The sequence below is a fragment of the Macaca nemestrina genome, chromosome 12 (genome assembly GCF_043159975.1).
Source record: "Macaca nemestrina isolate mMacNem1 chromosome 12, mMacNem.hap1, whole genome shotgun sequence".
NCBI classification, from domain to species: Eukaryota; Metazoa; Chordata; class Mammalia; order Primates; family Cercopithecidae; genus Macaca; species Macaca nemestrina.
Window position 1 is genome coordinate 47,700,547 of NC_092136.1, and position 12,108 is coordinate 47,712,654.

The window sequence follows — 12,108 nt, forward strand, 5'->3', positions numbered from 1 at the left end:
TCTGTATTCCTGATACCAGTGCCATATTTTCCTTCAGATAAATTGAACTTAACTCCCACCAGCAACACGACGCTGTCTGAGAAAAGCCATTTTATATGGAAATGTTCGTTGGGTGACGATTATCCAGTATTATTAATAGAATGAGCTCAGGGCCGTGCCGAGGCTGCCCCGGCAGGAGTCCACGCTAACCAGCCTCCCCCATTCAGCGTCGTGAGGCGCGGGTTCCCGCTCCATGCCAGGTGCAGAGGGCGACACTGGCGACGTGCCACTCCACTCGCCTCCCAAGGCGCCCCCTCAGATGTTTGCGAACGCACATCAAAGCAGGCTCAAGACAATTGCTCCTGAGATGCCCGGCAGGACCCTGCCCTACCCGTCAGGCTCCATTTCTTGTTCCCGCAAATGGTGATGCCATCCCTGCCCTGTCAGCCCCTCTGGGCTGTCGTAGGCCTCCAAGGAGACAAAAACACGAAGGAGCTTTGTGAACTGTGGCGCGCAGTGCACCTGTATGAAACATGAAATTATGACTAAAAATAAAGAGTACGAGGGGGAGGAGCGAGAGGCTGAGAGGCCCAGCGCGACAGGAGGCTGCGGGCGGAGACGCTGCGAGCGCAGCCAGGGCGGGCTGACTGGGAGGCGGCTCCGGGTTTGTCATCCGGCCCCGCCCACCACTGGTCCCCAAAGGCCCGAGGGCGCGTCCGCACCCCCTCTCCTGGCCCGCAGGCCCCTTCCCACCACAGATCCCTCCCGGCGCCTGCCCCATTCGCGACCCAGGTCCCGCCCCTGCGCCAGGGCTCCCGCGCCCACCCCTCCCCGGCAGGCCCCGCCCTCGTGCGGTCCCTCCCGGAAGCGCCAGCAGAGCGACCTCGCATGGAGCGCGAGCCCAGCGCCTCAGAGGCCGCCCCCGCGGCGGCCGTGCTTTTCGCCTGGGTACGTGACTCCGCCCCCGAGCCAGGGCCAGCTGAGGGGCTCCGAGACGTGGGAGCTCCTGGCCGCGGCTTGGGCAGTTCAGGGGCTGGGTGGCCGAGGTCCTAGCCGGGCTCTGGGTTGGAGGATCCTGGGCTGGGAGCAGGGGAGGAGCGGGCGGGGAGGGAAGGGTCTTTGCGGTCGACATAGGGGCCTGCCGGCTGGCGGGGCCGGAGCCGGAGGGGCTGTGGCGCTGCGGGAAGAACCTGCCTCGGGGCAGAGCGTGTGGTTCCGCGAGAGCCCTCCAGCCCGCATAGCGCCTGGAAGATAGCGCGAAGGGCTCGGTGGAGAGGATCGCCCGGTCCCAGAGCCCCGTGGGGCCACCTGTGCCCCCCACCCTCCTGATGCCTGGAGGAGAGAGGCCGTGTCCCAGCCTGGCGAGTGCATCCTTTGGATGTGAGGCCTGCGGTGTTTGGTCGCGCACAAGGCACAGACCCTACCTATTTGCTGATACTCTGCTGTGACCTGTTCTTGCCTGTCTTGGGGGAGTTGGGCTGCTGTTGGTTTGACGGGAGCATTGGGAGAGACGGGGTCATCTTGATGTGTGTTTGGGAGACAGGAGGTTTCGTGCACAGGAGCGTGGCAGGTGGCCGACCAGCATGCACAGGAATGAGCAGTCGCTGCGTCTTGTGCTTCTTCATAGCACGTATCACAATTTTAATGATGTGTATAATTAATTATTAACGTCAGTCTCTCTGGCTAGAAAGTAAGTGTGGTGAGAGTGGGTGCTGTGCCTGTCTTGTTCACAGTGTCTCTCTTGGTGTCTGGCACATCGTAGGTCCCCAGTAAATACTTGTTGACGAATGAGTGAACGAGTATCTGTGTGCCTACCCATGTGCTGGTGTTGGGGAAATACACATGAGTGAAATACACATGAGTGAGAGACTTCCAGTTCTTGTGTTGGGTGAGAGCAAAAGTATAACCTGCATTGCTGTTAAAATCAGTATTAATTGACCATTTTTTAAAGAAGTAATGATCAGTACAAGGCGGCACTTGTTGAATGTGGTGCTACAGTTTGGCAGGAGGGAGAGCATGGCCTGCGGTAGTCTGGCTGGCTGGGCGTCTTTGAGGTGGCCCGGGAGCTGGGGGATTGAATATCTGCTGTCTCTGGCTTTTTCCAGGCAGGAGACTGGCTCTGTGTGGACAGAGGAAACATCAGGCAGAAACAAACCTTTAATATTCGGCCTTGTCTGTACTGAAACAGTATGTCTGTAAAATATGTTTAATAGGTTGTTGACACCCTTCTGCTGTGTTTGGAGAACTGGTGGTGTGTTTTTGCTGCTGCATAATCTGAAACTGTGGGGGTGTGTTGGCCGGCTAGGGCTACCGTAACAAAATACCACACAATAGAGGCTTAAACAACAGAAATTTATTTTCTCACAGTTCCAGAGGCTAGAAGGCCAAGATCAAGGTGTGAGTAGGTTTGGTTTCTCCCGAGGCCTCTCTCCGGCTTGCAGATGTCTGCTTCTCACTGTGTCCTCACATGGCTTTTTTCACTGTGTCCTCACATGGCCTTTTCTATGTGTGTTAGCATCCCTGGTGTCTCTTCTTTTAAGGACACCAGTTATATTGGATTAGGGCCCCACCCTTATGACCTCATTTAACCTTAATTGCCCCTTTAAAGGCCCTCTCTCCAAATACAGTAAGGTACTAAAGGTTAGGGCTTCAACATGTGAATTTTGGGGGAATAAAGTTCAGTCCACAGTTACCTTGTTAGGGGTGTGTGTGTGTGTGTGTGCATCCATGCATGTACACGTGTGATATGTCTGGAGTGTTTGTAAGGAAGAAAGGCAAACAACAGTTGTAATAGGTTGTGTTAAATTTCCCATCGTCTTGCTTTATCCTGGATTTAGGGCCTCTCCCAGCATTACAAAAATTGGTACCATAATTTGAACCTCAGAGTGCCCATGTGTCATATTACTTTTCTCCCAGGTGTTCAGCAGCCTTGCACCCCTGGTAATGGGACAGCCACGGAGATCTCAGGGCTGACCAAGAAATACTGTGTGTGTATACTCTATATTCCCCTTCTTGCTGAGCGACAGTCTTTCACAGGGTCTTACATTCATTCACCATATAAATGCATGTACATCTTCTTCGGGCCAGCACAGTTTCAGATGCAGGGGAAACAGCAGTGAGCAAAGCAGAGTTCCTGCCCTCCTGGAGTTTAGTTTCTAGCAGGGGAGGTGTACAGTAAATAAGTAGACATATATAATGTAACATCAAGAAGTGGCATGAAGAAAAATAAAGCAGAAAATGAGTGATATGGGGATGCTATTTTAGATAAGGTCATACAGTTAACCACCTGCCAGGTAAGCTCTGGGATGGTTCACTGTATGTTCTTTTTTTATTTTTTCTTAGAGACACAGTAAGGTACAGTAAAAGGTACAGGGCTTCAGACTTTTTGCCTATCCAGAAGTAACTATGGAAAGTTACTTAACCTCTCTGAGCCTTAGTTTCTTCCTCTGTGAAATGGGAGTAATAATGTCCTTCTTAGTTGTGAGGATTAAAGGTGAATGCGCAGTATGGAGAGAAGCACTCAGTAATTGGTAGCTAATAATTGCCCCATGTGGGCTTCTGGGACTTATGCCCCTGCTATGGCTTACTCTTCCATCTTTGAGTTCTTACAGCCCAGGATGGCTGTGAAATAGACTACAAGGGGAAGGATTATATATGTATGTATGTATGTATGTATGTATGTCTGTATGTATTTGTTGTAATTATTTTACATCACCTTTCCTCATTCAGGTGTCTTCAAAAACAAATATATTTAAAATATTTTACTTCTCATCTCCAGGAAGAATCAGCTAGGAGTAGATACTTCAATAAATTATAAAGATTTTTGAAATCTTAGTAAGATTCTCTCTGCAGGTCCACAATCTCTTATCTTCAATTCTGAATACAAAAAGCTCTGAAAATCCAAAACTTACTGGACATAAGGCCATTTATAGTATTTGGCCACTTCTTATGAATATTTGTACTTTTTAATGCAGAAAGATTATTGTTTTGCTTATAGGCTGCTGTCCCTGGACCTTGCATCAGCATATATGACATGTATACTGTATTACTTTTCTAAAAGCTGTAAAATTCTGAATCTGAAATACATCTGACTGTAAGCATTTCAGATTAGGGATTATGGACCTTTTTTGTATAATAATAATAATAATAATAATAATAATAATAGACATATTGCCTGTCAAGGGGAAATCTGTCCCCTTACTGGAATCTCACCATGTGAATCTTGGAGCCACATAGCACTGAACTTGAAAAGGCCCTTAGAGATCATTGCCAACCTCTTTCACTGTACAAATGAAATAATGACGTGCCTTGCTTTAAGGCACAAAATCCTTAGCCAACTTTGATTCCAGAGTCGTTGTCAGTTTTCCCATTATGGGTGTGGGGAGGAGGAACAAGAACTAATTCCAGGATATTGCCCTCCCATTTTGATGCTGTTTCTCCCTCATTTTTTTCTTTTCTTAACTTCCCTAGGTAGTTAGCTTTTATCAGAAGGAACCCCTGTGCTGTCTCCCAAAGGCAATACATGGGGGCTGGAGCATAAGAAGGGAAAGATGAGGAATATCACTGGCTGAGTTGTGGGTGCTTAGGACTCTTCTCATATGGAAATCGTGGTGTTCTGAGGATGGGGCCTCCATCTAAATATGGGTTGCATATAACAGCCAGTAAGAATGATCCTAACAGGTCATTTCCTCTTTGGTCAGTTTCCCACTTGACAAAGGAAGGGTAAGATTTACATTCCCAAATGCTCCAAAGTCCTTCAGTGAGCGAATTATTACTATTTTTCTTTTCAGATTTTGGGGAAGGGATTTAAGGAGGGAAGAAAGGAGATGGGGTGAGAGTGTTTCTAAGTCTGAAACTCTGTCTGTCCTGAGCTGTCCCCATGATTACTCAAGGACAAGGGGAGACAGTTTTGCCCACAGCTCCAGAGACACAGATAACAAAGGAATGACCTTCATTTTTCTTCATGCTGGCCCCTGTAGGGGTCTGTGAGCAGCTTCTACTGGAACTTTGTTTGGATTCTGTGTCCATATTTATAATGTATTTGAAAAGTGCTGGATAGCGTTCTCTTTTAGGGGCTGAAGTTCAGCTAGGGAAAGCAGTGAGGTGGCATGGGATGTGGGTGTAGGGGGAGGGAGTAAGGAGAGATATGAGATACTCCTGCCAAGGACTCGAGGCTCAGAACTCTCTCTAGAGAAGACAAGGCCCTCCTCGTCAAGAGGCTGTCTTGTTCTCAGTCAGAAGAACCTTGATTTAGGATATGGCCTCTCTTTTCATGGCCACTCTAAGAGGAAAGGCTACTTTACCCCATTACCTCTAGAGGGTTGGGCTAGGCCAAGGACCTCATAGAACTCATGCCCCCACAACCATGGCTGGCATTGCTGCTTTGCCTTCTGGGGCCTGAGGTAGAAAAAAGTGTGGGTTCTTCAGCTGCTGCAGGAGGCCAAGAGGCAGGTCATTTGTCCTTTGCCCCAGTAAATTAAGCCTGCCAGGGTACCTACCTAGGAACTTTCGTGGATGTGAATTTCCTCCACTATTATGGTCGTGAGTCTCTTACTAATGGTATTACAGATCAGGGGTCAGGAGATGGTGTTACATGTTGTTTTCTGGTGCTTGTTATTATATATTTGAATAAACAGTGCTGTGAGTATTTGCCATGAAGGAGTTAATTTTTTTTTTTTTTTTTTTTTTTAAGAATGAGCTTAAGAAATCTCATTTGTTATAGCCTCTGAGAGATACGTCAGGGTGAGAAAGATAGAGACAGGTAAATAGATATTGACAGTCGCGGTTCCCAAACTTTTTCATCTTTGGCTTATTCATCCGTAGGGTGCAAATAGCTATGGGCAACTTGGCCTTGGCCATAAGGAAGATGTGCTGTTGCCTCAGCAACTGAATGACTTCTGTAAACCTAGGAGTGTCAGGAGGATCACAGGAGGAGGAGGCCACTCTGCAGTTGTCACAGGTAACTTCCTTCAAAAGTAGATAGTCACTCATTTTCTTAGTTAGACATTTTCCCCTGGATATGATATTGCCATTTTTCAGCCTTTTGTATTTTGCAGAGGAAAATAATGTATTTTTGTGAAACATTTTTGTGAAAGAGCCAAATTGCCATCAGAGGATCCTAGATTTTCAGGACTGGAAGGACTTCAGAGATCTTCTAGGCCAACTCTTTCCCCCACCCCCTCCATTATACAAATGAAACTCAGAAAGGAGCACTGATTGCTTAACATCACAAGGCAAATAAGTGGCAGAGTTACAATGTATATTTTACACCATAGGAGTTAGAGGTGTTTGTAATTAGATTGGATATTCCTTGAGAGCAAAAACTGTGCATTTCCCTTAATCTTCCCTTACTGTATCTAGGATAGCACTTAACAAGTAATACAAGTGCTACAATGTTGTAAAAGGGGGCATATTGCATCTGGTTAAGAACATGAGCTCTGGAATCAAATCTCTGGGTTCAGATCCTGGTTCTGTGACTTATTATCTATGTGGCCTGGGGCAAATAGCCACAGTTTCTGAATCTGTTACATGAGGATAATAATAGTGGGTGAAGAGAACCAGTGAGTTAGCAGAGCTCCATTCTGACTGTCATGGGTCCTGGGTGCTTTTCCCTTTATGGACCCCTTTCTTTGTAAAGAAATAAAATTATATTTTACAACTGTGTTGGTATAAAGATGGATATTAATATAATCCACTCCAAATTTAGTGTTATATATGCATTGTTACTGTATTATCTTTTTCTCATTTCAAAATAACTAAAAATTAAGCCACTCTGTGGGCCTCTGAAAGTGTTATGGGCCCTAGACACTGTGCCTAAAGGATGAATTCACCCTGCACACAAAGCTGTTAAAACAGTACCTGGCACATTCTAAATGTTGAATAAATGTTGGCTTTTTGTTCCAGTAGATGCTCAGTTTGGTGATTGACCACTGTTCCAAGACTTGAAGTTTCTATATAGGTATTAGTTTGAGGCCCTTGGCCTTGTGTTATTTGGCTCCAGAATACGTGAACATACACAACTTATTAACTTGGACGGGAAAAAAAGTTGTTGGTCTGAGACTCCAAATAATTAGTGAAATCTTTTTGTTCATTTTGCAGTTGTGTTTTTCCCTGTGCGCACTATCACTGGTGCCTTTATATTTTGCAGACATAGGAGACCTCTTTGTTTGTGGTCTGAACAAAGATGGGCAACTGGGGCTTGGTCACACAGAGGATATCCCATATTTTACCCCCTGCAAATCCCTCTTTGGCTGTCCCATCCAACAGGTGGCCTGTGGCTGGGATTTTACCATTATACTCACAGGTGAGTTCACTCCTACGTAAATTTGTATCACCACAAAGGCTTTGGGTGAGAATAGTAGGATGGTGGTGACTGCCGATTAAATGAAAGCCTCTTTGTGTTTAAAAAGCACACACAAGGCCCGGTGCGGTGGCTCACAATTGTAATTCCAGCACTTTGGGAGGCCAAGGCGGGTGTATCACTTGAGGTCAGGAGTTCGAGACCACCCTGGCCAACATGGTAAAACCCCGTCTCTACTAAAAATACAAAAATTAGCCAGGTGTGGTACCCCATGCCTATAGTCCCAGCTACTCTGTAGTCCCAGCTGTTTGGGAGGCTGAGGCAGGCGAATCACTTGAACCTGGGAGGTGGAGGTTGCAGTAAGCTGAGATGCACCATTGCACCCCAGCCTGAGCGACAGAGCAATACTCCATCTCAAAATAAATAAAAATAAATAAAAAGCACACACAAATTTTCCCTCTGGTTGTCAAGGAAAGTTGTGGACTACCTTTTCTAAGGAGAGTTTAATGGTAAAGGAGACTGGGATTGGGGTGGAAAAATTTTGTCAGAGAGTAGGGAATAGACTAGATCACCTTTGGTGGCCACTTCCTGTCCCAAAAGTTCATGATAGCTGCGTGCCTGGGGTAGCTGGCCAGTGGCCAGCAGTGGCAGCGAAGGGTTATTTGTGGGGAGTGTGGCAGGAGACTATGAGGCAATAGTGGTTGTCAAAACAGTGATAGCAGCTTTTTCCCACTGTGGAATTTTTTTTTTTTTTTAAATAATTGGTGTTGGGCAGATCTGTTTGGTCTTTGTGAAGCCAGGTAGCAGGATAGGATATGGCCAGAGGGTTATTAGAATAATGCACTTGGGAACAGCCAGAAGTAGTTACTTTGTCAGCTGATGTCTGTTCCCTTGAAGCAGTTTTGACCTCTCTGTTCAGCTTTGCTCTGTCTAGCTGGCCATTCTGGATTTAAAGGACCATCTATGGTTTCTGACCAGGCTCCCTCTTTGCCACAGTCCTCTGGCAAGGGCATCTTTCATCACTCTTCTGTCATAAACCCTTGTGGCTTCTCCCAGACATAGCTCAGATCCCTAGCTTTTTAGCGTTGGCCTTCTGTAACTGTTCCCTAGCTGTCTTTGTGCCTTGTCTCTTATTCTCCACGCTCCTCATACTTTTCTTTCTAGTCGTACCAAGCAGTACATGCTCTTCTGTCTGTCTGGACCAGCCCCTCTTGTCTGTCTGATGGACTCAAATCCCAGCTTTAAAACCCTGCTCAAGTGTCACCATCCTTCTCTGTGGAGGGGTTCTGTAATATGTGTTGAATTTGATGGTAATTATTAGAATCTAAATAATAACTATCATTTATGAAGTGTTTATTGTGAGCCTGTGTTTTGGATTGTAAGGAGTTAGTAGATAATGCTCTTTCCTGCTCACATTTGGAGCCAGTTGTGAGAAAGGCACAGAGAAGTCAGTAATGGAGATTAAAAACTATTGGCTTTTCACTGGTAAAGCCTAAATTGGAGGACAGGATTAATGATGAGGCCAGTGGTCCTAATATTCTTCTGGTCCAAACTTACCCCCAAATCTCTAGGCTTTCCCCACAGGGAAATGCTTCCTATGGGTCAGCCTAGAATGACTGACAGGGAGGTGCCAAGCCACACATGTCCTGTCCCGTCTCCTAAACTCACCAGTTGGTTACATGACCGCTGTCTCCTAGAAAGCAGTGAGGATGGGGAAGGGCACGGAGAAAAGCTGGAGTATTTTACTAATGGAAACTTTGTCACATGGAAGCATGAAAAGTGAGAAATTACTATCCTCCCATCCCGATACTGGGCACTGAGTTAAGTGTTCTACACAGATAATCTGTTATTAATGAGATAATAGAATAGATAGTCGGTGTAGAATGCTTAACCTGGTGCCCAGTGTTTTCATTCCCAGAGGAATAAAAGCAGGGAATGTGGTCTGAATGCACTGAAGCATTTCCCCTCATCCCCTTTGCATCTCTCACCCTGCACCATTTAACCATTGGTCACAGACATCTTACTTCATAGATTTGCAATTTAAGTATTTGTATTTTGCAGAAAATGGTCAAGTTCTATCATGTGGATCCAACTCCTTTGGCCAGTTAGGAGTTCCTCATGGACCTCGAAGATGTGTGGTTCCCCAGGCCATTGAGGTGAGGACAGTTAATATTTAGCTTGCCCATGACCTGTTGAAGTGTTTCCGAGGTATTAACCTATCTCTCCCCAGAATAAAAGGCTGTCAGGATCCCTGAAAACCCATGGGGTAGGAGAATTTGAGTTGAAAAATAGGTCCTTCTGGGAAAAGTTAAGTTGGGAGGTAGACGTTGTAAATGAAAACCTCTGTTAGTTTTTATACACTTTATATGAAGTTTTGTGAAATAAAACAATAAAAGTAATACATCTCATAAGGGTATTAATGACATTTTACAGTTCTAAAATTAGTAATAATGGAAATTATGTTAGAAATAGGTCCAAATAGAAGTGATTTGTCCAAAGACACTAAGCTGGGCAAATGGTGTAGGCCAGTGCCAGCCAGTAGAAATATAACGTGAGCTGTATATAATTTAAAATTTTCTAGTAGCTCCTTTTAAAAAAGAAACAGGTGAAATTAATTTTTAAAATAAAAGCATTAGTGAACTATAATTCAGGTACCATAAAATTAACCCCTTTAAAATGTATATACACAGAAATGAACAACCAATATCATTATCTTATTTTAGAACATTTTCATTACCACCAAAAGAAACTATATACTTAATAGCAGTCAATTCCTATTCTCCCCTCCCCTCAGCCCCTGGTGAGTACTAATCTACTTTTTGTCTCTATGGATTTGCCTGTTCCGGGCATTTCATATAAATGAAATAATAAAATATGTGACCTGGCTCCTTTTACTTCACTTGATGCTTTCAAGTTTTGTCCATGTTGTAGCATGTAGGTGAAATTAATTTTAATAACTTTTAAATTAATACACTATATCTACACTATTATTTCAGCATGTCATCCGTATAAAGTTATTTTTTGTTTTTATTTTTATTTTTGAGGCGGAGTCTTGCTCTGTCGCCCAGGCTGGAGTGCAGTGGTGCAATCTCAGCTCACTGCAGCCTCCACCTCCCGCGTTCAAGCAGTTCCCTGCCTCGGCCTCCCGAGTAGCTGGGATTACAGGCGCCTGACACCATGCCCGGCTAATTCAGTACAAAAAGTATTAACGAGATATTTTATACTGATTTTGTACTAAGTCTTTGAACTCTGGTATGCATTTTTTACTTACAATTTGTCTCAGTTTAGTGTAATCACATTTCAAGTTTTCAAGAGCTATGTGTAGGTAGTGGCTACCATATTGGACAAAACAAGTGTTAAACAGGACTGTTGGCCCTAGTTCAGGGTTCTTTAATTCAGTGCATCATACTTAAAATTACCCCTTTTTGTGAAGTTTATATTGTAATCATAATAGGAATATAGAATTTTTAAAGAAATATGCGTGAATCAAAAATGAGTTTTACCAGCTAAGCTGCCCTGCTCCGATCTAATTTTCCTAAACTCTGATTAATAGTGGAGATGTTTTTTTCCCTGGAGAAGGCTTGGGTCTGCCCCTGCCAGCTTGCTGAACTCAGTTGCTGGTCTGTAGACTGTTATTTGGGGTCATCGTTCCCATGGTATGCACACAAGTCTAGGCTCTGTAGCCCCTGAAGGAAGTATTATAGCTCCCAATTGCAAATAGATGGCGTGGTAAGCACCTATGTATAAGTTATAATTAATTTAGCTTAATTATACTTTATATAATTAAGGAATAGAGGAATAATGGTTAAAATATGTTGAATGACAGAATCAGAAAGTAAAAACATTTTGACAGGTGATATTCTATGCAACAATAGGAGCAATGTGCCAAAGTGAAATTTAATGGAAATTCATGCATTTCTTTTTTTTTTTCTTTTTTTTTTTTTCCTTTTTTTTTTAAATTTATTTATTATTATTATACTTTAAGTTGTAGGGTACATGTGCATAACGTGCAGGTTTGTTACATATGTATACTTGTGCCATGTTGGTGTGCTGCACCCATCAACTCGTCATTTACATCAGGTATAACTCCCAATGCAATCCCTCCCCCCTCCCCCCTCCCCATGATAGGCCCCGGTGTGTGATGTTCCCCTTCCTGAGTCCAAGTGATCTCATTGTTCAGTTCCCACCTATGAGTGAGAACATGCGGTGTTTGGTTTTCTGTTCTTGTGATAGTTTGCTAAGAATGATGGTTTTCAGCTGCATCCATGTCCCTACAAAGGACACAAACTCATCCTTTTTTATGGCTGCATAGTATTCCATGGTGTATATGTGCCACATTTTCTTAATCCAGTCTGTCACTGATGGACATTTGGGTTGATTCCAAGTCTTTGCTATTGTGAATAGTGCTGCAATAAACATACGTGTGCATGTGTCTTGATAGCAGCATAATTTATAATCCTTTGGGTATATACCCAGTAATGGGATGGCTGGGTCATAGGGTACATCTAGTTCTAGATCCTTGAGGAATGGCCATACTGTTTTCCATAATGGTTGAACTAGTTTACAATCCCACCAACAGTGTAAAAGCGTTCCTATTTCTCCACATCCTCTCCAGCACCTGTTGTTTCCTGACTTTTTAATGATCGCCATTCTAACTGGTGTGAGATGGTATCTCATTGTGGTTTTGATTTGCATTTCTCTGATGGCCAGTGATGATGAGCATTTTTTCATGTGTCTGTTGGCTGTATGAATGTCTTCTTTTGAGAAATGTCTGTTCATATCCTTTGCCCACTTTTTGATGGGGTTGTTTGTTTTTTTCTTGTAAATTT

General features: G+C 44.2%; 1 protein-coding gene across 25 annotated transcripts in view; it reads left to right on the forward strand.

The window, feature by feature from the left end:
- The first annotated feature begins 780 nt into the window (after positions 1-780).
- LOC105486966 (secretion regulating guanine nucleotide exchange factor) overlaps positions 781-12,108 on the forward strand; it is a 241,559-nt gene continuing 230,231 nt past the window's right edge. For 8 of the 25 annotated variants that reach the window (XR_011610786.1, XR_011610785.1, XM_071075012.1 and 5 more), the window contains exons 1-6: positions 1,101-2,166; positions 2,347-2,374; positions 2,896-2,966; positions 5,803-5,938; positions 7,127-7,282; positions 9,341-9,435. Coding sequence is in view for 19 of the 25 variants with exons in the window: in XM_071075012.1 (XP_070931113.1) it covers positions 1,936-2,166; positions 2,347-2,374; positions 2,896-2,966; positions 5,803-5,938; positions 7,127-7,282; positions 9,341-9,435 (717 nt within the window). In the remaining 6 variants the exon portion in view is untranslated. Of the gene's footprint in view, positions 928-1,100; positions 2,967-5,802; positions 5,939-7,126; positions 7,283-9,340; positions 9,436-12,108 lie in introns of those variants that run through there. The other 17 variants (XR_011610787.1, XM_071075015.1, XM_071075016.1 and 14 more) reach the window with 12 other exon arrangements.